General features: G+C 40.1%; 1 protein-coding gene across 2 annotated transcripts in view; it reads left to right on the plus strand.

The window, feature by feature from the left end:
• dph1 (diphthamide biosynthesis 1) overlaps nucleotides 1-24420 on the plus strand; it is a 119571-nt gene that overhangs the window by 27904 nt on the left and 67247 nt on the right. For both annotated transcript variants that reach the window (XM_041797790.1, XM_041797799.1), the window contains one exon: nucleotides 1086-1149. In XM_041797790.1, coding sequence (XP_041653724.1) covers nucleotides 1086-1149 — 64 coding nt within the window. The remainder of the gene's footprint in view (nucleotides 1-1085; nucleotides 1150-24420) is intronic.

Genomic DNA, 24420 nt, shown 5'->3' on the forward strand with positions numbered 1-24420 from the left:
TATGAGATAAGAGATCAACATTTCAGCTTTTATGTCAGGGTATTTACATCTGGATCTGACACACAACTTAGAAGATAGAATTATTTGTAACACCAAACATCACATTTTTAGATGAGCGAAAGTATTGGAACAGATAGACTTAGAATATATTAAAGTGAATAAGACTTCGTATTCTTTGCCTGCAATAACTGCATCAAGCCTGTGACCCACTGACATCACCAAACTAGATGAGCCATTGTCTTTTTCTACATCTTCTTTTCTTTTACATCGCTGTTTGTTTTGAGACAATAGTGCCCTAAACCAATAGCTCCTTGACATCCAGATGGTTTGGTTTGTTTGACCAAGTGCAATGTGAAAGCAAACCAAATCACAACAATGTTGCAGTTCAGCCCCCAATTGAACAGAGACCTGTGAACTATCAGGTGTGAAAATGACCTGAGTGTCAGGCCCTTTCTCCTCTCTGAGTTGAGCAGATCAAGGCTGAAAACTACTTATTCTTGCCCCTTGTTAGATTGTCCATTGGCTGATGCTCGTTTGTGTCATAAGTCATTACATGAGTAGGACCCTGGTTTTCAGCATGTAGCTTAACGCAGTTTAATTATTTGCTCATTAAAATGTTGTTTGATTTTAATTTTATAACAGCTTGAACCATTTGTCCATATCAAATTCTGGCTTTGAAACCTACACTTGTGTAAAGCTGGTAAATGGTGGGGGTGTTGTGTGTGTTTCAGTAGAAAAGAGAGTAAAAGTGTGACTCACAGAGCCGGTGGCGAGCGCAGAGACAGACAGGAAAAAGAGAGAGTGTAATGGCTCCGTACAAGCCCTGAGCTGTAGAGCCAGACCTGTGGTGATTGGTTTGGACTTTATTTCCAACAGCCCGTCACTCGCTAAAATAAACCAACAGAACCGCCGTGGCAGAGGGGAAATTGCCCTGAAATGTCACCATTTGCTGTCAGTAGAGCTCTCTGAACCAGTAACACAGGCTATGAATAGCTTTGCTGTCCAGGATTTATTGAATGTGCCTTCACTTTAATGCAAGAATGATAATTTTTCTTCTTTGTTTGCCACTCTTCCTCTCTCTCCAGTGGCACTGCAGCTACCAGAGGGCCTGCAGATGTTTGCCTGTGTCATCGCCGACATCATTGAGAGGTAAGGCAAAGAAAGAAAGATATATTCCCCTAATTTAGCAAGTTATTTCCAAGTCCAAGAGCAAGCAGCAGGTGCAGAAGTAAACCCAGTCATGTATGAACTTGAACTACAGCGGCTGCTCTGTACTCATTAGGAGAGCGAGAACTTTATCGTAATTCCCTGCCTTGCACTCGATCAGGGATTCAGGAGAAAATGAGACGCGATTAGGTTTTAGGACAGAGAAGATATCACAGCTCCACTCGCTCACCGTAGGAGAGGGTAGAGATATTATTCTTGTTAATTACATCTTGTTTCAGTCTGCATACGCTCTATTGCACACCAGCACTCCATCACAGAGACACCAAAAGTTTTTTTGCCATCCTGCAGCAAGAAGTGCCAAAGCCTGAATGTGTCAAGTAGTTTATCTTTTATGCTATACTGTGGTTTGGCCTGCACTGTGCTAAATATGAGAATTCCTTCAGAGTTTTTTAAAAAAAGAAACATTTTAAGACCTATAAAGCTGTAAATAAAAAGAGAAAGGAAGACTGTCTCTTAAGTGTTTTCTCAGGGAGAAGGGCTGTGATCATTAAACACCACTTTTTGTAGGTGTGTAGTCGATACTAACAATATGCTGAGATGGGTGAGATGAAGAATAGAGTGACTGCAGTTGTCATAAAATTTTGGATATTTGATTTCACACGGCTGCATTATCCATGCTACTTTCTGATGAAGATGTCTATGTACCTTAAAAATGAGAAACTTTTGTGCCACTTCTCAAAGAAGTCTTGGGGCAGGAGGTTGTCTTTCTCTTCTCCTTCACGTCTTTTATCTTTCTTTTTACTTTATCATTTTGTTCATCTTTTCGCCAGCTGCATCAAACTGCTATCTTTATATCATTCTTTACTGTCATTTCTGCTTTTTTATCTCAAAAAAGATGATGGAGTGAGGTTTTGATGATAAGGTTTGGTCTTATCAGTCCAGCTGCTATCATACTGAGAGCTACAGCTGTTTGCAGCGCAGCCTTTAAACCAAACACCCATGTGGTCCACATTTATAGGGTGTCAGTGTCCATCATGGAGTCTGTTAAATCGGCCCCATCTCTTCTAATGAGAGCAATTAGCAGACACTAATTGCCTCTCTCACTCACTTCATACCTCATCCTCTATCGCATGTCTCTCTGTTTTTCACCATCACTTCCACCACCATTTCTCCCCCACACTGGGACTCAGAAGACAGTTCTCACAGTTTCCCCTTCAGTCTGACCTGTGATATATTTTCCCTTAAGTACCCCTGTGCTGTCTTTCCATGTTAAGAGTTTTACTTGCAATTCTGGTCTTTCCAGATCTAACAGATGGGTTCTTTGAATCCTGGATGAACATCACAGCCTCTGAGAAGCACTGAATATCTTCCATCTGGTGCACAGACTGACAGGTTGGGTAAAAAATTTGGATGACACCAGCTGGGTTTTTAGGAGCGTTGTCGCGTCAGAAAACTAGAAAGTTTTTTGACAAAAGCAACGATGAACCAACATGTTGGTCATCCAGGATCATGAAACCTCTGTTTTATCCTGCACACATTTCCAGTTTTTACAACTTTGGTCATACTTCGGTATTCTTTTTTCTACCTTTTACTTGATTGTGATAATATTTTACTGCTAAACATCAGAAGCATGGATGCTGGGATACTATTCGTGAATGGTCTGATAGAACATGGTATGACAAGACACCACACAGTACGATTCAGACACAATACAATATAATGCAATACAGTACAACTCGATAAAATATAACACTAAATGTTTGATACAATATGGCAAAACATGATACTGTACGTTAGATACGATACAATGCATTGCAATATGTTACGATGTGATGGGATACAGTGTCATGTAGTATTGTACAATGCAGTCCAATGCTATACGATACAACATGACAAGACACAACACAGTACAATTCAATACAATATGACACACTATGAATCGATCAAACTTGAAACGACACTACGTATATGATACTTTACATTTGGTTGTGATGTGATAGTATGCCATATGTTAAAATACAAATGTGATGCGCCACAACCAAATACAAGGGGCGTCCTGATCCCGATTGCACGCGTCAGATTGGGGCAGATACGTATAAGCATTTTTTAATTGATCTGAGATTGGCAATTTTATACAATCAGCCCAGCTGATCATTTACATCAGCTGTTGTAAATGGAGCACAATTTGCGGCAGGCTTGAAGTCCAGTGTGAAGTTTTCACAGTCAGTGATGATTTGGGCTGCCATGGCATTTGCTGGTGTTGGTCCACTGTGTTTTCTGAAGTCCACAATCAACACAGCCATCTACCAGGACATTTTAGAGCACTTCACTCTTCCTTCTGCTGACAAGCTTTATGGAGATGCTGATTTCATTTTCCAGCAGGACTTGACCTGCCCACACTGCCAAAGGTACCAAAAGCTGGTTCAATTACCATGGTGTTACTGTGCTTGATTGGCCAGCAAACTGGCCTGACCTGAACCCCATAGAGGATCTATGGGGTATTGTCAAGAGGAAGATTTAGAGACACCTGACCCAACAATGCAGATGACCTGAAGGCCGCTATCAAAGCAACCTGGGCTTCCATTGCAGTGCCACAGGCTGATCGCCTCCATGCCACACCGCATTGATGCAGTAATTCATGCAAAAGGAGGCCCAACCAAGTATTGAAGGTATAGAAATCAACATATTTTTCAGAAGCCTGACATTTCTGTTTAAAACATCCTTTTTCAGTTGATCTTATGAAACATTCTAATTTTTTGAGACACTGAATTTTGGGTTTTCTTATCTGTAAGCCATAATCATCAACATTTCAAGAAATAAAGGCTTGAAATATTTCACTCTATGTGTAACAAGTCTATACAATGTGTGGGTTTCACTTTCAGAAAAGAATGACAAAAATATTGAACTTTTTCATGATATTCTAATTTTTTGAGATGTACCTATAAAGCATGAGAGTGAAAACAGTCCAATGGCCACTTATAGCATCGGTAACAAAACTGTTTGGTAAAGCAGGTAACATTAGGGCTGCGTTTAATACCACCAATTTGATCAGACATCTCAGAACTAAACATGCAATGGAATATGGTGACATCACTATAGCAACAGAGGAGAGGGCTGCTAGAGCAACAGATTCTGGACTTCAAGAGGAAAGATAAATACCTTCAAGAGAGCAATAACGAAATAATATCATAGAAAAGATGACTGAGATGCTGGCTTTCCTAAACAAGAACCCTTCCTCTTAATGTGAAGGTAACAGCAGGTAAAGAAATCAGAGTGAGGGAAGAAAAAGTTCTGTTCGAGCTCCAGTTGCACTGTAGAAGTATCACTGTGATAACAAGAGTTTCTTGTATTTGATTTTCAGGTTTTGCTGCAATGTTTTTTGTTCAGGTCTCAGAGTAAGCTGCTACATTTTATCAGAGATTGTTTCTAATCTGTATGATTTATTTGGTGCTGATCCTGTGCTCATTTAAGTCTAGCTGCTCACACCACTTTAAAGTGGAGTTGGGATGTTTGGAATTCAATTTTTGGAGTCGTGACTATAATAGTCAAGCTAATTGTACCACTTCTCAGTGGCATTGTAGTATTTTTACATTCATTTATTGATTTCATTATTTTTTATTGTGCCTAAGCACTTAACATGCACTAAGTGAATATGTAACTTTATTTATGACTAGTTATTAAAGTGAAACAGAGCCATTAGACCATTCTCAGTAGAAATTAGATTTTAAATATTTTAGAACAATGGTAGCTGTACTAAGTTGAGTAGAATAATCCTGAGAACTCCAGTAGGTGTTCTTTTGATTTAAGTTATTTTGTAAACTAAAAATATAGAAACTCTAACCTAGGGAAATATGAGTTTCTTGTCACTTTCACCTCTTACTGAGCTTCATCTTTTACTTTCTTTCCACCTCTGTCTGACAGTGCCCTTTTGCCTTCTTCTACGTTTACTCATCTGTTAACTTCTTCTTGCCCTTTTAACCTCCTTTTATGATACCTTCAGTCATGGCACAAGCACAATCATGAAGTATCATGAAGTAGCGATGATGGAGGGGTGGTATCTGTCTAGATCCCTGTGTTTTCTTTAGTATTTGGCACCAGAGATTCATTAGTTAGATCATGACTCAGGGCACCAATTTATTGCTCCTTCGATAGTTTGTTCCACCCCTAATAGCAAGTGAGTCAGAAAAGACGAGAAAAGTAAAGCTTATTATACCAACCTCTATTTCAGAGCAGAGCCACCACAGTAACAAAATAATTTTTGTGATTCACACCTTTTTTCCCTCTCGTATACATTAAATTGCTTAAATGTTAGAGCCAAGCTATCAGTAAGGAGAGCAGAGATGTAATACAAGCAGGCTGCAGAGAAACAGGCAATATATTTTCACTGCTAACAATCCATTAAAGTATGGTGGGAAAGGCTCCAATGAGATGCTTTGGATCAGCTCATGGGATCACTTGCAATTATTTTACTGTTCCAATTTGCTTTCCGCTAAATACAGTATTTGATTAAAGCTTTCACAATTGTTTCCTTGACTTGAAATTGGCAGTTTTAATGGTTTTTCCACTAGTAAGAATGGTTAGAAAAATAATGATTATTTTTTAACCAGCCTTCTGACACCAAAGTGCCATGGTTGACTCAGTGGAAGGAGTCACTACAAATTTTTTCCCATACATCAGATGGCACAGGATCTTGGGTAAAGTCTACACCCATAAGATGGGAATCTACAGTTTAAGGTGAAGCCATCTGTCTCCATTTAACAGCAACCAAGACATCCACTTATAGGTATTGTGGCTTTGCTGACTTGAAATCTTTTAGTCATATTTTGCCTTTGTAATGCCAAAAACAGTGTCAGTATGAGTTGACAACTAAATCACATCTTAGGACTTATTGGTGCCAAAAGTGAATCGAAGGTCAACACCATCTGGAGGCTCCTTACAGTACCATCTTTGATCCAGATGTGGTGATAATATATGAAACATTATTAAGACGAAACCAAAGGAACTTAAGGTCTCTGTTGATGTCTGTCTCCTACCATACTGTGACCTGCTAGATGGTGACCTGACAGTCAGTTAAGCCTTGATAACAATCTCTATATAAAGGGCTCAGTATTTGGCTGATCCCTTCAAAAGTTTAACCTGCAGGTGAAACTGTCTGTTTCTGGGGGTTTAATCCGCCCCCAGGATAAGATGCTTGTTGGGAAGAAACCAGCTGAGAGGCCGGTCAAAAGGTTTATGTACCAAAAACTTGGGAAATTAAAAAACCCGCTCCTGTGTGAAATCTTTAAATGAATGTCCAGATAGAGAATTATGTAAAACAGACAGCAAAGTGGATTTAGCATGGATTTAGACGTTGATGTTTGGAGATAGTAACTTGAGGATGTTTGAGGAGCCAGCAGCTAACCTTGTTTTACCCTGTTTAGGGTTATCAGAGGTTTCAGGCTTTGGGCAATTTTGCCTTCACCATACTGCCTTCAGTCCCTTGTATTGGCGAGACAGGGCTGAGGTCCATATCAAAATGGGGATGAAAGAGCTAAGCTGGCCTCAGAGTAAGGAGCTTCAGCGGGAGGGACTGCTAAGTCTAAATGAGGACAATCTGCTCTGAATTATGGCTACGCTGCAGTTAATACATCCAGGCCAAAACAAACACTTTTTACACACACACATTTATATCACAGAGTAACACGCTTAAAGGGACAGGAACCACATTTCAACATTTTCGTCCTCTCTCCCTCTCTCTATTTATACTGTAAGAGCATGATTTACATAATTAAAATGAAAAAACACAACCATCTACAGCCTCCAAAGTAACAAAGTCAAATCAACACAGTTCTGATTTTGAGAAGAATCAAAACAGCTAAAAGTTTTAATTAAATACACAACAGTAAGAATTGATTGCAATGAGTAATTTGGTTTTAATCTTAACCTTGAAAACTATTGACAGAATCAGGATAAGATGCACTTAGTGCATTGGACTGGAAAATCTATATTGTCTGCAAGGGGGAATTTGGTTTGCAACAGTAGTCCACACAAGTAATACACAAAATTAAAAAGACAAATACAGAAACCCTAGGGATGTGAGAGATTATTCCAGTGCCAGTGCTTAGGGCGCCCTTACTAAGTGGAACTGGAATTACCTGTTTCAATTGTTAATACCTACCTTCAAACGTTTCTTTCCCAAGGCACGTCCAAGATCAAGCCCTGCTTAGCTTTCATAAGCTCTATTTTTCCCCCAGAGATTAGCTTTCTTTGACGTCTTCCGTTTTACGCACATGAATTTTTACCATAAAGATTAGCCATGTGCTGTGTGATGTTGATAGGCAGACTTCACCACTGAGCAGGAAGTAGTGTAGCCATACAAAGAAAATAGATCAAATGACTTAGAGTTTACATTTGCTCTTCTGCAAGACACCTTTGTGCTAACACAATATATATGTGTTATATATATTACATATTATTATTACATTATTACACATATATATATATATAATAATTCATTATATACTTGATTGGTTATTTGCGTACTTTTCAGTCAGACATTTTGGCAGTAAAAATCTTTATCTGTCTGTGAAACCGAGTTAAAAACAGCTAAATACCAGGTAATGTAAACTCTGTATGTAAACATGTAGCAGTAGCTCCACATAGACACACTAAGGCATGCAAACACTGATTGCTGTTCTGTCTTGATGGCTCCGAAGTTGACAGCACATTCCCCCCAGTATGCCTCTGTCATTAATTCTGAGGCTTGTGGTTGTAGCTCTGTGACTGTTAGCCACACTTGGCAAAAACTGTGCTATTTTCTTAGCGTTAACTATAGCCAAGTCAATTTATCTGAATTGAAATGTTGCATTTGCCTGCTTTGAAATTAGTAGCCAGGGACACCCCTGTTAAATACATTTGATATTCATACATTTCTGTGACGAACTTTTAGGAATGTTTGGCCAAAAATTTAGGCTGAAGTAAGGTGTTTAATGGTGAAGAAGCTGCCTGAGGGCACGGATGAGAAGAAGGAAGACTGACTCAGTCCCAGTTATGCTCTGGATGTCTTTTCATATTACCAGGGGCATGGGAATATAATGTGTTTAAAAAATTGGTGTGTAAGCATGGCAGAGAGTACTGTCCAGGTGGGTAGTTGGGTTGTTGTGCTGTGGATGTTCCAAGGGCCTGGTGGTCTCCGGTTGTGTGACCATGGATGAAAAGGTCCGGACAGAAGAGAAAATGCTGTTGAGCTATACTGTATGGTTAGTACTTTTCATCTGAATCTACCTCAGTATTTCAGAGTCAGCAAGTAAGTCCAGAAGAAGGAAGTGACTTGTTAACTGCTTTTTTGCCCTGGGTTTTGCCTTGTAGGCACAACACAGTGTTTATCCCTTTTGGGGGGGATTTTTTTTAGCTGCAAGCAATTTAGGAGAAACTTCAGAAAATAACCAAGAATGAAAGATGTCCCACTGCCTCATTTGCATTTGTGTTGTAGTTTTTGAGATAATTTTCCCCAAAGTGCTGGAAGTTATCACCAAGACAATAATAAAGGAAGGGCAGACATTCTTGTTGTGATGAAAAAAATTCAGACAAGTATCTGTGAGACAGTCTACATTTTTTGGTCAAACACTTTAATAATCAAGTCTGTATCAATAAATCAATAGTTGATTGAAATATTACAGCAATGTCATTATAATTGCTCTTTGTGCACTGACATCATAATGGAAAGCATGATACATTTTTCATAATTTATTTATAATTGTTAAAACATTCATCTACTTTTTAAGACAGAAATCCTAAATCATTTAGTCTCTCCCACTTCTGAAACCAAACCATCATACTTCGCCTTAACAGGATCATTTAAGTATACCATTTAATCTACATTCATCCAGCGTGGAGGTGCTAAAATGTTAATGAAGAAGATCTACTTTATTAAAATTCGACCTGGTTTTGAAATTCATTATATGGGTTAAATTACCTTCCAGCAAGTATAACTCAATAATTTCCTGGATTTTAACATTTAATTCCAGGCGTTTTCAGGCATAATTAAACAGAAATACATGAATAAATTGGATTCCCATTAATGGTATGCAGCTATAGAAGCTGGGGCACTTTCATACCGGAGCTTGCTTGGTATTAAACTGACCTGTACACTACACTCCTCTTGTGACACTTTTTGTAAAGCAGCAATCTGTTTATTACGATACCATCATCCTTTGTGGGTTTTTTCCTCTGCCATTTCATTTATTTTTTACTGTCAGGGTTGACACAGTCAGGAGAATTCAGAGACTTATGAACTCTGTTTCACAAGTAAAAACAAAAGGGGAAAACCTTTGAAATAAAAAAAGAATTGGTAACTTTTGCAGGCAAGCAATGAGGCATGTGCTGTCACTGCACCATATGTTTTATTGCTTTTGATGGTATGCCAGCTGTCTGGTTCTAGCTGTGAAAGATACTTTTATGAACTTCCTTCAATATTTACTGCTGCCACTGCCTTTGTGACAGAGGAGGAATAAAAAGAGAGAGGAGCAGGAAGCAAGATGTGTGTGGGGCTGTCACCATGTCCTAATCCCGAGGACAGCACTAGCATTTAATGTTCCAACTCTCTGTGGCCTCCTGGCACGAAAAACCCCAGGCGTCTACATAGAGATGTTAGCCAACAACCTAATCTGAGGTCTTGTACTGTGAGGCTTGTTGGGTAAACGACAAATTTGCTGAGCACGCAAGGCCAAAAGGGCGCCTGTTATTGAAACAAAAAAACAATGGTGAAATAAAAACATCACTTTCCCTGACTGAGTCCCCTGGCTCTTTATTATAGATCACAAGGGGACAATTTGCTGTCTTCACAGGGCTGGAGTTTGAATTTCTTGGATCGTTATCCAGTACTTTTGTGAAGTGGTACTGGCACTAAGTGAAATAAATAAATAAATAAATGTTTTTCTTTTTCTTATGAAAAAGAAGATTGATGAACTGCTGGTGCTGTATCTCAGAAAGTAAGGGTTATCATTTGTTCACCAAGGCTTCAGTCATGTTGAAAACTGAAGTTGAGCTCTACATAATTTCACTCCCCCTTTTTACAAATAGTGATGTTCTAAGGGAAGAATTGCACTAGTTTAGATAGTTTAGATATCAGTCAGGAAAGAGTGAAAATTCAGCACTATTTATTGAAGGCAGGTCACAGCGGCAGTTAGTAAACAGTGTGAAGTTGGTTTACAGAACGTAGCTAGCGTTAGCAGTGCTAGCAGTGCTGGCTTTTGATCCCGTTTCTGCTGAATATCTTCACTGAATGCTTCAGTTCAATTTAAGTATAATTATAGTGAGCTTAGATGCAAATTTGTTTCCTATGAGATGCTATCGGGGCTATCAGTTCATCATTGTTTACACTGGGTTAAAGAGCATTATTGCAACAAGACAGTTGCCTTTAACCACAGCTACTTGGGGGCAACTAGTGTTGGATGGTTGCATTGTTTTTTAGATGTGGCATCTGACTAGATCTGACTAAAACTCAGATTGTGGGCCTGAACTAATAGATAGTATAATTAGTTTAACTGACAAGTAATTGTGGTGCTGATGATGGAGGGGTTTGACTTTAACCATTGAGGGAGTCACCATGCCCGTCCCTGCAGGTGGTGAGTCCAAAGGATCTTTGGTTGGCTTCTACAGATGTTCTGGCAAACTGTCTGAAAACCCAGGCGGGGAAAGATGAGCTCCTCTCAGGCTGCTCTCTGCAGTAGTGGGGAACTGCTGACCCATGTTGTTGAACGGTGTCTGTGTTTGTAGATTAACCTTGCCAACACTTCCTCTGAGATGGAGGTAGAGTGTACTGATCCAGTGGAAGTTCTGTCTGTATCCCTGGTGGAGGTCGCTGAGGTAGTCAAAAAAAACTCCCCGGTGGCAAGACAATGAGATTGGCCCTGAGATGCTAAAGGCTTTGGTCACTGTTGGGCTGTTATGGCTGATGCGCCTTTTTAGAGTCGCATGGAGGTCTGGGACAGTGACTGTGGAGTGGCAACCTGGGTGGTGGTTCCCATTTTTAAAAAAAGGGGACCGGAGGTTGTGCTCGACCATTGTGGTGAAGAGGGAGCCGAACCGAAAGTCAAAGCCTTCGATTTACAGGCCAATCTACATCCCAACCCTCATCTGTAGTTATGAACTCTTGAGTAATGACTGAAATAATGAGATCTCAGTTACAAGTGGCTTAAATGATCTTTTTACGAATGGTGTCTAGGCTCAGCCTTAGAGATAGGTTGAGGAGCTTGGACAGCCGAAGGGAGCAAAAAGCTGCTCCTCCTTTGCATCTAAAGGAGCCAGTTGAGGTGGTTCAGGCATCCTATCAGGCTGCTACCACCACAACTTGGCCCTGGATAAGCAGAAGAAGATGGATGGATGGATGGATGGATGGATGGATATGTTCTTCAATTCAGAAGGTCTCTTAAATCATAATGTTTATAGAATTGAAAGCTCAAATACTCCGAAAGAAATTGATAAAGACATGAACAATGAAGGGGCAGTTACAGACAGAAAACCCAAGTAGAAGAGTTCATTCTTACGTACTTCTTACTTACTTCTCGACAGTTACAGGTATTTTATTTTTCCAAGATCTTGCAGACACCTTGAAACTATTCACCACTTACCACAACCTGTTATTTTACATTTTCAGCATTTTTTTTAACAGTAAGCAAAAGAAAAAACATCCCAGTGTCTTCACGCTCCTGTTTAATGAGGCCCACATTTTTGATTCTTTTAGTAACATGAACAGGAAGGAAGTTCTTCCTAAAAAGGGATAGAAATAAAGATAGAGCAGTGACTGAGTCTACACATGGACAGACAAGGCAAACCAGCCTTGGCATTGGCTTTACAATGATGAGTCAGTGATTTGCAATTTGTACAAAAATAAACGGTGCCTCACATCCGGTTACTGAGTAGAGGAGACATAATAAATTACCTAATCACAAGAGTCAAGTGTGGAAAAAAGGACTTTAATGGGCTTAAAAGCTAGCAAATTACAAACACTCAGCAATGGATGACTCTCAACTGTATTTGCATCTTTAATTCTTAACAGAGAGTAAAATCTAACGATTTGTAGTGACACCATCAGGATCACATCTTTTGCTCCTTGTAAAAAAGGACATTTTTAATAACATCATCATTTGTGACACGGTTTTGTAATGACAAATGTAAATTCCTCATTCTTTAATCACTGTATTTATTGTTCTAGGAGTAAACATAATTGTTACATTTGTTTCAAGCTGCACTGAATGAATTTATTCAACATTAGCATAAGAGATGTTACCCTGGGTTTTACTTGACCAGTTGATTTCAACTAATGTCTCACAGCTCTCTCAGCCAATCACAACTTATTTCCTCAACAAAGTGGTCCATTTCAATACAGCATCCTTCTTACTGATCCTTGTTCATCAATGCTGGTTGCACAACACTGCTGCTGGCAAAGCGTCACCTCCTCCTTCCCAGTCTGCACCTTCTAGCCTGCAGCTTTGTTGCACCCTCATGTTCACTTTCATGCTGCTTAGGCATAACCTTGCAAAGCCGGTGGGTTCACCTGTTTCTGTGTTTCTTAATGGCAAATCCATCTTGCAATGCTCCCATCTGAACCGTTTAGGCCTGGTTAGAAAGTGACAGGACCAATCAGTGTCGAGAGGCAGTACTTTCGGGCACAACAGAATCGTGACGTATGCAAACAGCGAGAAGACACTGGTGCAATCATGGTGGAAGACGTTAGCATTAATTCTGCTAGCGGTTTATCAGAACTTGATGACATTTCTTCGTTAAAAAAACAAAAGTCTTGTACTGACATTCCTACAGTCACCATGATTCGTGTTAGGCAGCCCTATGGAGTTTACTCCTTGGTTTGGGGCTACAACGTCATGTGTTTTGTTGCTCTGATTGGCCCGTAAAGATGTGACAGACAGAATATTCATCCAATCACCCTCCGAGTTTTTTTCAAAGCCTCTGCCCTTTCTCAAACACCGGCTACGGAAGGTGGGAAAAAGGAAGTTGGCAAAACTTGGTTTAAAGTGGCAGAAAAGTGGCAAATAAAGGTTATAAGTGACAATAAGTGGCAAACATGGGCAAAGATTGGAAATTGTGGCCACCATGGGTTGTAAGTTGCAAAAAAGTGACAAAAAGAGGTTTGAAGTGGCAAAAAAAGTGGTGAAATAGGTTTAAAGTGGCAAAATGTGTGGAAAAGATGTTTAAAGGTGTCATGATTTAACAATTTAAACATCAGACCTTATAATAGCTTGACACTTATCATCTCAAAAATGAGGTATCTGTTAGCCAGGATGGTAGCACCAATGTTACTGATCTAAAACACATGCTTTGACATTGTAAAGAAATCACAACAAGAGAGGGCCCATTCGCAGTTTTTTCCAGGGGCCCAGCCAACTCTGTGAGCATGCCTGTCACCAAGTAAAACTTAATGTCCATTATGGCAGTAAACGGTTTAATGTATGACAAAGGTGTTCCTGACTGAACTAAAATGTACTGAAATGTACATTTCTGAGTAGCTCACAGGCTTCGTTAAATTGTGTGTAGCACTCACATGAGGTTGGCAGTCGTGACTCTGAAAGTTTTTCTCTCCACAAAGATGTTGGATGGATTGCACTTAGATATAGGGAACATTTTTCCTGTCAGACTCAGTGGTAACTTTATTTATTTATTTATTTATTTAATGACAACATGTTGAACAAAGCAAAAAGCTAAAAACTACAGCAGTTCAACTTTTATTTTCCTGCATGCTGTTATTAGCAATGTGCTTAAGGTGAGTACTGCTCAGCATAAAGACCTGCTTTTAGATGGGGATTTTATAGGCTGGATTATAGTGCCTTAATATCTACATAATGGCATATTTCTATGACTTGTGAAAGGAAAATAAGAAAGCAGTGCTTCCTAGGTATAAGTATTCAAAACCATACTTGAGATCAGACTTTAGCAAAGTAGTTTCTCATTGAAAGATGGACAGAAAAAATAAAGAGTATAATTGAAAGCAAAGTCAGAACACACAGAAAATGCTGTAGAACTGACACGTGAGTTTTTATCATGACAAAAATTCTGTCAAGGTTCCTCTATCTTATCAAACACACTTCATTATAAAATATTTGCCTCTTGAGATGCAAAGTGTTTCCCATATTGCCCATTCACATGTTCTATGTGGGCAGAAAATCCATCTCGCATACTCTCAAGAATATTTTCTCCAGTCACTGTTCTAAATGAAAGAGCTCCCTTTACATATTTTCTAGGGGCTTGTGGTGCTGAGGGTGGCAAGTGGACAAGTTTCCAACATTTTCCAAACACTGCAGAGAAACAATGAAAGATACTTGTCTGGTATGAAGAAAACTGACTGCATGACCAAAATGAATGTGTTAAATTACTAACTGAAGATTCACATCTATTACAAAGAGCAGAAACATCTGTGGAAAAAAATGTGCTGTTTTCCCCTGGAGCAGTAGACTCTGTGGAGTGTTTAAAATGCACAGGATTGTGTCTGAAGATTGACTGAACTATCATGTTTAGTCCTTAAACATTTATTCCAGATCTCTTCCTCTTCCTCTTCCTCTGTAACTCTACAGAACTACAACAAAAATGACAACCCTGGTGATGTTTAGGTTCTGCACGGTTGAGTTATGGGGTGCCGATAGGGTAGTGTTAGCACTTTGGCTAGTCTTGGCTTTGATGGCAACTGAAGGCCATGTGATAGTATATTGTAAGGGCATAATTTGGATAAGTGCTTATCCTGTATTTCAATGTGGCATGAGTATTTTATGTTAATTTCAAACGAGTTAACGGTAAAAATCTGTCTGAAAAAGTGAGTGACAGAACAAGAGCAGGAGCCAGTCAGGTTTGATCAGAAAGGAAAGCTGGTGTGAAGGAAGTTGATTTTGAAATGTTCATTGTTTGGCCCTCTGGATGAGTTATGCACTATTTTGTACAATTCAACAACAATGTGATAGCAGACACTTACTTGTGATCCCACTGACATATCACTGTACTTGTTCCCTGTCTCTCTATATCATGTACAAGCCAAGGTAACTGTCACAATGGGCTCTGGATGGCTCGTGTCACATGCTGTGTGTTGGTAAATTAAGGAACTGTATGCACACCATTCCCCTAGACATCTCCAGGTGCAGCTCTATAGTCATTCTCATCCATCAGAATAGATTCCTCTATATTCCGTATGGCAGGTTGAATCATTTCAGTGGGAGCAGCAGCCACAGCCCACAGCCTCCCAGGGTAAATGTCAACTCAACCATTAGGAAGGAGCCTGGAAGGAGCCTCCAACGCCTTCTTACCTTCACAGCATCACAGTCTCCACGGTGCCTGCAGCGCAGCCGAGCTGTAGCAACAGATCTAGATGTAAGTGATTGAGTGAATGTGTCTGTATGTCAGCTTATAATGTATGTTCAGTATGTGCATACGTGCACCTTGGCTCTGTGTCTCTACTGAGTTCTGTCTGCTCTTTGGCTGTTTGAACTTCTCATATATGAGGAATTCATATACGGGGTAGCAGGAGAAAATGGTTTCTAAGAACCTGTATGTTCAGAATTCAGAAAACTTTATTGTCTGTCATGGCAGAAAATTGCCTTAGGTGTGGCTCAACATACAGTCCAACATACAACCAGAAACACAACATATAAAACTAGACATTACTAAAAACAGAGTTATAGTGGCTATTGCAATTGAGTTAAACAGGATAAAAAGATAATCAGATAATCTGAAAGTGCTTTGGGCAAATACGCCTTATAAGAGTAGTGATAACAGTAGCTGTCAGTGTAACATTTATTGTTTATTTGAGATGTTTGTAGCGGTAGGAATACAACAGCTTTGGTAACTGTTTTTCTTGCCTAGAAGGACTTTATAGCGACGACTTGATGGTAAAAGCTGAAAAGATTCATGTAGTGGGTGTGATGGGTCTGCTGTGATGTGGTTGGCTTTCCTTCTTACTGCTTGGGTGTGGAGTTCTGACAATTGGGTTTGATTTTCTCCAGTTATTTTACTTGCTTGGTTAATGATCCGGGAAAGATTTGATTTGTTTTTAACTGAAATGAAATTGAACTAGGATGTGATATTGAAGGTGAGCACTGATTCTGTGAGTGATTTGTAAAGAGCTGTTAAAATGTCCTTCCTAACATTGAACCCCCTGAGTTTCTTCAGCGGGTAGAGCCGTTGTTATGCCTTTTTGTACACTGAGTCTATGTGGTGAGAAAAATCATTGTCCTGTCTATGTCTATGCCCACATACTTTAAGGTCTCCACTAGGGCTGGGCAACTAATCAGAAATTAGATTAAATTGCAATATGGCCTGCCGCAATTTACAAATTGCACAAGTTGCAGTATTTCTTTAACTTGAAATGGGTCAAAATACCAGTTTAATAAATCAAAGTTTTGCAGCAACAGAGATTTTATGCAGATTATGCAAACATTCAAGTGATAGATTTTTTATAATGGTTTACAAAAATCCTCCTTTTCATGTTTTATCTATGTTTTCCATAATCAAGATGAGGTACATAAAAATGACAATCCCCTTCAATAAGGCAAATTACATAAAATTTGCAAATTGAGCAAAAATAATTGGTTCATTCTATCTAAAATTGATGAAGCCTACTGTTAGTTCACAGAAGTCATACCCCAAATTGTGATCAGCTGATAGCCAGCTTCACCTCCTCCACTCCAGCCGCCTCCTTTATAGCATAAAGCTTGTTGCACCCTCATATTCAGATTGATGCTACTATGGATTAATTGCTTCTGAAGATTTTAATAATTTTCAATACACATTATCATAAATGTGTGTATCTATATGGGGATATCTAGACATGTACTCCCTGCAGAGTCAAAGCAGCTGCTTGACTAACCCAGGGAGCATCTTTTGAGCAGAGCCCTCTCTGCCAAGTAAAACTCTAGTAGATCCATTTTGCAATAAAATTATTAAATGTATGATGAATGTCCTGGTTGAATGTAGGCTATGATATGGAATGATTCATTGCTTGAATTTGTTGAAAAATATGTAAGATGAGGAACCTAAGAATTATCACATATAAAATCACAATTGCAATATTGGGGAAAAAAATCGTAATTAGATTATATTTGCAAATAGTTCAGCCCTAGTCTCTAGCAGCTCCACTGCCTGCCCGTTCAGTGTCATAGATTCAAAGAGGGGTTGGGGGGCATCAGGTTTTAGCCTCCTTCCACAGCACAGCCCCTTGGTTTTCGAGATGTTGAGCTCCAAGGAGGTCTCCTTTTTCTGGGCTATCAGAATGTCAGCCTGCTTGTGGTATGCGGACAAGGAGTCCTTATTCTTAATGTGGGCACCCAGGGCCATATCATCTGCATACTTAAAAAGGGAAAGGTCATTGTCTTTGCAGGTTATATTGTTTTTATAAATAGAAAATAAAATCAGGGATAAAACACAACACGCTGCAAAGGTTGTGAGAGTACATTGTGTTAAAATCTCAAGTAAAATACATGAATAAAATCCTTGTGTGGGGGTGTGGGGAGTTCAGGTGCTTGCATACAGTGTCCAGGAGGGTGAGACAAGTATCCTCCACCCCCTCTTTGCTGCAGATTGGAGTGGGTTGAGCCCATCTGCCACCATAGCATTAAGATGACCACCTACCACCCTCTCCATGCACTTACACTGTATGGATTTAAGGGCTTCTGGTCTGAAGTCCTTTACCTCCCTGGCATCAGTCTTCTTTGGCATCGGAATGATGGTTGACACCTTCCACACCTGTAGGACACAGCTGGAGTCCAGGAGCAGCTGGAATAGCTGAGTGATGACACTACCTAGCTGAGCGGAACATTCCCTCAGCACCCTGCCCTGAAGTCCAGAGGCCTTGTGATATGTGACGTGGCTCAGTATAGATGTCACCTTCCTCCTGTCCGCTGTGACTGACAGACAGGTGGGGCTGGTCAGGGTCCAGTCACTCTGGAGAGAGTCTCTAAGAGAGACTTGATAGCGAGAGCCAACCTGTCCCGAGACATCAGGAAAGCTAAACAGGACTACACACAGAAGCTAACAAGCCACTTCAGAGACAGCAGAGACAAATGGAGTCAGGATATCTTCACAGACATTTTCAACACTTCTCTGAGCCAGGCTGTTGTTCCATCTCGCTTCAAAGACACCACCATCATACCCATGCTCAAGAAGCCCACTCCATCCAGCTTCAATAACTACCGCCCTGTTGCACTGACTCCCATCATCTTGAAGTGCTTTGAGTGGTTAGTCATATCACACATCAAATCCCCCTCCCACCCTAGACCCATTCCACTTTACATATCGGGTCAAACGGTCCACTGAGGATGCTATCTGTTCTGCTCTCCACCCAGCCCTCACCAACCTGGACACAAAGGACTCATATGTGAGCATGCTGTTCATAGACTTCAGCTCAGCATTCAACACTATCATCCCACAACAGCTCATCTGGAAACTGGACCAGCTGGGTCTCAACACCTCACTTTGTAATTGGTTGCTGGACTTTCTCACAGGAAGACCACAAGCAGTCAGGGTCTGGTCATGATGAACACTACCTCATCATCAGCGACACCCTCCAAACCCTAAAGGAACCAGTCAGTATGGCTCAGATACTCCAGCTCCTCTGTGTCATCTTTGATCATCAGGAAGGCAGGGAATAAGATCGAGGTTTTACAAGAACAAGAACTGCATGTTAACTGACATTTTTGAAAAGTTAAGAAGCACTATGTAGGCAATATAGGCCGCCTGAGCATTACACTACACAAATACATGTACTTTGGTATAGAGTTGGGCTAGCTTTTGCCGCTGTAACAGCTTCCACTCTTCTTGGAAAGCTTTTCACAACATTTTTGAGTGTTTCTGTGGGACAACGAGAAGCCCATTCCACTTCATCCCAAAGATGCTTGATCAGGTTGAGATCAGGAGTCTGTGCCAGTCAAGTTCTTCCACACCAAACTCATCAAACTATGTCTTTACAGTCCTTTCTTAGTATACTGGGGCACAGTCATGTTGGAATAAAAGGGCTTTCCCCAAACTGTTGGCACAGATTTGGAAGCATAGCATTTTCCAAAATGTCTTGGTATGCTGAAGTATTAAGATTGGCCATCACTGGAGATAAGGGGCCAAAACCCGAAAAAAACAGCCCCCATACCATTATCTCTCCCCCACCATACTTCACAGCTGGCATGCAGTCAGTCAGGTAACATTTTCCCAGCATCCACCAAACCCAGACTCAACCACTGCTAAACAGAGAAGGGGGATTCTTCACTCCACAGAACATGTTTCCACTGCTCCCCATGCCAGTGTCTGTGTGCTCCATCCAACACTTGGCGTTGAACTTGGAGGTGTGAGGCCTGCACACAGCTGCTCAGCTATGGAAACCCTTTCCATGAAGCTCCTGTTGCACAGTTGTTGTGCTTACATAATGCCAGTTGTAGTTTTCAGCTACAGAGTGTTGGCAACTTTTAAGCACCATGCACCTTAGCAGTTGTTGACTTCGCTCTTGTTATTTTATGTGGTCTTTTGCTTCGTGGCTTAGTTGCTGTTGTTCCCACTTGCTTCCACTTTCTAATAATATCACTTACAGTTGACTGTGGCATACCCAACAGGATGAAATTTCAAGAACCATCTCGTTGCAAAGGTTGGAATCCATCACATTACCATGCTTAAAGTCACTGTTCTCTTCAGAATGACCCTTTTTGTATCACAAATGTTTGCAAATGGAGACTGCATGGCTAGGTGCTTGATTTTATACACCTTTGGCAACAGGTCTGATTGAAACACCTGTATTCAGTGATAAACAGGTGGGGCAAAATACGTTTGTCCATATAATCTAGCATGTACAAATTGTAAACAGTTTTATTCAGGAAAGAAAGTTAAGGAGCTTAACAGTTTTTCAGAGTAACTAAATGATAAAAAAAATATGATTATTAATCATTTATTTTGCTACTTCAGTAACCCTGGAAACCCTGCCCTCTAGAAATAATTTCACAAATATATTGTTGGAAGTCACTGTGTTACATGCCACTGCTGAAATCCACCCACACAGGGCAGCTGTTTTTGTCCAGCCCTGAGTGACACCCATGCTCCCCAAGTGATTTTGATCATTGTATGCGGCTGTGCAGTGGGAGAGTGTAAAGTGAATCAGCAGCTCTTATGTCCGTTCACCTCTCAGACAAAGACCTGGAGGACCAGGACACCTACTAATCACATCTCATCTGGGGGATATCATGTCCAAGCAGACTCCGAACCCTGATAGGTGCTGACACGGTGTCATGCGATATCCAGGCAGATAGCACCTCTGAAATTGCCTGAGCTGTAACAAAAGTATGATTGATTCAATCTTAAGATACAGCCAGAGAAAAAAGGTCACTAGGATAAGACTGGGCGGCAGTATGGAGGGTTTACTGTTTGTTATTCTCTGCGTTTTGACTCAGATGTGTAATATTAGGAAAGTAAGGAGGGCATTGTGAAAGGGTAAGGTTTTTCACATTCCACCTGGAACCACCAGATTTAGCTAGTCTTAAATGCCCCTAATTTAAAGAAATGATAAAAACACATTTCCCCTTCTCTCATCAGAGCTTAGAAGAGATAAGAAATTCTTAGTACTGAGGGTTACAGTCCTTATTTCTCCCTCTGTTCTCTCTCCATTACAACCTCTCAGACCAGCCATAATCACTCTCAATTTGGATGGAATAGTCGCAGACACATGACCATGTAATTACATTCTTGGAGAGTTGAGGAAGGCCTTGAAGAAAACTGTTGAAAGAAAATTACAAATGTATTTAAAATGTCCTTTCACAATTATCCATCTGACATAGTTGAAGGACACAAATTTGGGATGCACAAAGCTCAAATTGGGAAGGATGAAAAACAAATTAATAAAACCAGAAAAGCAAAATTGAATGCCAACAATTGGATTTGGTTTTGTTAACATTTAGAACTGCAGTTGTTTTAAACACTTTTTATTGTGAATCAAGACAAGCTGTTATGTCACAAATCCAGCCAGAAACACTACTTTAACATGGTGAAAATGTGAGCATATCATTCACCATGTTTTTCATGTTTATCACTGTTTTGATCAGGGAGTGTAACTGTGGATTTTATCTACAGAACAAGAAAAGGAGCTCATATGCAAAAGTCTTTTATTTTGGAGGATAAATGAAGGACAGCTCAATCACCAGGACCCACCCTGATTCATCAAGCTTAGAAATAAAGCTTAATTAGGAGGCGTTACCAAAAAAATTAAGTGAGAGCTGTAATGATAGACAGCAGCCCAGAGAAATTATGACAAGTAGCAGAAGGAACTCAGAAAGCTTGAGAAAATGAAAAGAGAGGGAAGAGACTGTGAAATGACTTGAGGGAGCCGCCTGACAGACGATGTGGGGGGAGCCTCAGGGATGAATGAAAGTGGGATTAGAAAGATCTGACCTCATCAATCAATACAAGAAAAGGTTTTAATATTATTATTTTCCAGAGTTGACTTGTATCATGAGGATTATGGCTATAAATACAGGGCTGCGCAGTGTTTGTGAGATATTGGTTCCTAGGTTTGAATGTTTATTCACTGCATATAGATTGTTTCCTTTCAGCTTGGAAGAAAGCATTATAAAGTGTATCCCTCAGGCTCATTTGCACATCAAATGAAAAGTTTCTTGCAGTTTCTGCATTGTTTGTTTTACTGCCTTTTTGAAGATGACATATCATAACCCTTTACCACCCTTGAACACAATCCTCTGTGGTTTAGATGGAATCCCTGTGCCATTTGGTCAAAATACAACATCAAGCACCTGGGGAGGTTTTTGACCCTGTGTAAACCAGCTCTAAAAACCATCCTCAGTTTCAGTCTCCTTGAATGCAAATGAGCTCCCACCACTCTATCCTGCAGGGCATGCTATGTGCGACCATTGCTGTGGGTGATCAAAGACAGAGATATCAGGTGAGGAACAGGTATAGTAACAGTGATTCAGATGTCACGATGAGCACTGATTTCAGGCTTTCAGTCATAGACAGACCACAAAGGACAGGATTGGCATGGTTCGCATTTTGTGGGATGTTAGGTACTCCAGATACCCAAATATACAGTATGTACAAATACAGTGCCTATAAAAAGTATTCACCCCCTTGGATGTTTTTTTCCCTTGTATTTATTTAATAAATCAATTATAGTAATTAAAATTCAGCTTTTTTCCCATAAAAATTACCTTGTTTTCTTTAAACCATTTCTGTATAGCTTTCGCTGGATGCTTCAGGTCATTTTCTTGCTGGAAATATAGCTGTAGTTCTCTAACAGACTGAATAAAATTGTCCTCCCAGATTTTCCTTTATTTTTCAGCATTCATTTTTGCCTCTACATCTACATACCTTCTAGGGCCAGCGGCCGAGAAGCATCCCCACAGCATGATGCTGCCACCACCGTGCTTCAGTGTGGATGGTGTGTTTGTGGTGGTATGCAGTGTTTGGTGTCTGCCAAACAAATTATCTTGTCTGATGGCCAAAAAAAGGAACCATTTTGGTCTCATCAGACCAAAAAACTTTCTGCCACTTGACCAAGGAGTCTCTCTCATACCTTTTGGTGAACTCTAGTCAACATTTAATGTGAGGTTGCTCTTTGCCACTTTCCCAGAAATCTTTGACTGGTGAAGAACCGAGTTGTATGCTGCAGAAGATTGTAACTCTTCCACAGTAGTCATAGGTGTCTTTGTGGCCTCTCCTTCTTTCACAGTAACTCAGTGACTGGATGGCCTGATTTAGGCAGATTAACATGTGTGCCATATTCCTGCCATTTCTTGATGATGGATTTAACTAAACTAGGGAATGTTCAGTGCCTTGGATTTTTTTTTTTTTTTTTTTTTTTTGCATTCATCTTGTGACATGTACTTTTCTGTAATCTTTTCTTTGTGATGCTTGGAGTGTTCTTTTGTCTTCATTGTGTAATGGTAGCCAGGAATACTGTTTAACCAGTGACTGCACCTTCCAGACACAAGTGTCTTTATACCACCAAGGGTAAAACATTCAAGGGGGTTGGTGGCACCTCTGATAGGTACTTTAGACCCCAGTTTGCACATCTAGCTAACACTTCACTCGCAGCATTCTTTGTTGTTGCTTTCTAGTAACCTGGAAAATATTCACTGTCTTTATGGACCATAGACCTATGGAGCTGTTTAAATGGCTTCTAAATCTATGATTTTCAACAAGTATAACTACTGACTGTTTTCCCTTCTTCAAATGTAATGAACATTGGTTTGTCAGAGATTTAAAAACGACAAAACAGGCAATGAGAGCAGGATTAGTGAACCAAAGCAGTAAAAGTTTGTGTCCAGGCCTTCAAGCTCTATTAGCCTGAGGGCAATTAACGGGGTATGTAAAAAGATTTAGTGCTTAGTATATGAGAAAAGCCCCTTCCTATTGCACTGCAACTTTTCTACATTGTTTTTATAAAAATATTGGTTGAAGCCTTTTAATTTAATTACAACTGATGATGTTTTATTTAAAACCTTGCATTTATTCTTGTGTATTTAGTCATGAATCTTTAATGTTATTGGAGCTTTAAAGTAGTCCCTAAAATCAGTATTCACATGTGGGCTTTCCATGACCCCCCTGTGGTGTAATTAATTTACTTAAGGCCTTGATCAAGAAAAAATTGTTGTTTCCACCAGTAACCACATCTACGGGAGCTTTAGTGTTCTGTTCTTGTAATTGCACAGCAACATTTGATACCCCCCTTATCTTTCGTCTTTGCTGCCTGATCCTGTCTTTAAATAGCTTCACTGAACTGATAACCACTGTGTCAAACTAGATCTAGTTTTCTGTATTATTTTTTAGAGATTAGATCTATGTCAGGTTGTCGGCCTAGCTCTAAGTTTTCACCTCCTGGAGCAATAGCAGCCCAAACAGCAGTCAGATGTTGCCATATCATCATTTGGTCTTGTTTGGTAAATTGGATTGCAGCTTTTTTTAAAGCATGCTCTGCTATTGCTGTGCAGTTCAGGGCTCTATCTTGATAAAGCTGTAGGCTTTTCCATAATGACCTACGGATCAGGCTTTTTGAATAAATGCCATGACAAATAGATGAGATACACTCACAGAAATAGCAGTAATGATGTTGTTTTTCAGGGAGTTAAAGGATTATCTAATGGTATTACTGAAAACATCTGTCTGAGCATCAACCCGCGCTTGCTGCCTCATGTCTCTGTGTTTACACATTCCTGGCAGATGTTCAAGGGCTGCAGTTAGAAAGTCCTATTTTACAGAAGGGGGGGGGGGGGGGGTTGTCCCCAGATAGTTGCA

The sequence above is a fragment of the Cheilinus undulatus genome, linkage group 2 (genome assembly GCF_018320785.1).
Source record: "Cheilinus undulatus linkage group 2, ASM1832078v1, whole genome shotgun sequence".
Taxonomy (NCBI): domain Eukaryota; kingdom Metazoa; phylum Chordata; class Actinopteri; order Labriformes; family Labridae; genus Cheilinus; species Cheilinus undulatus.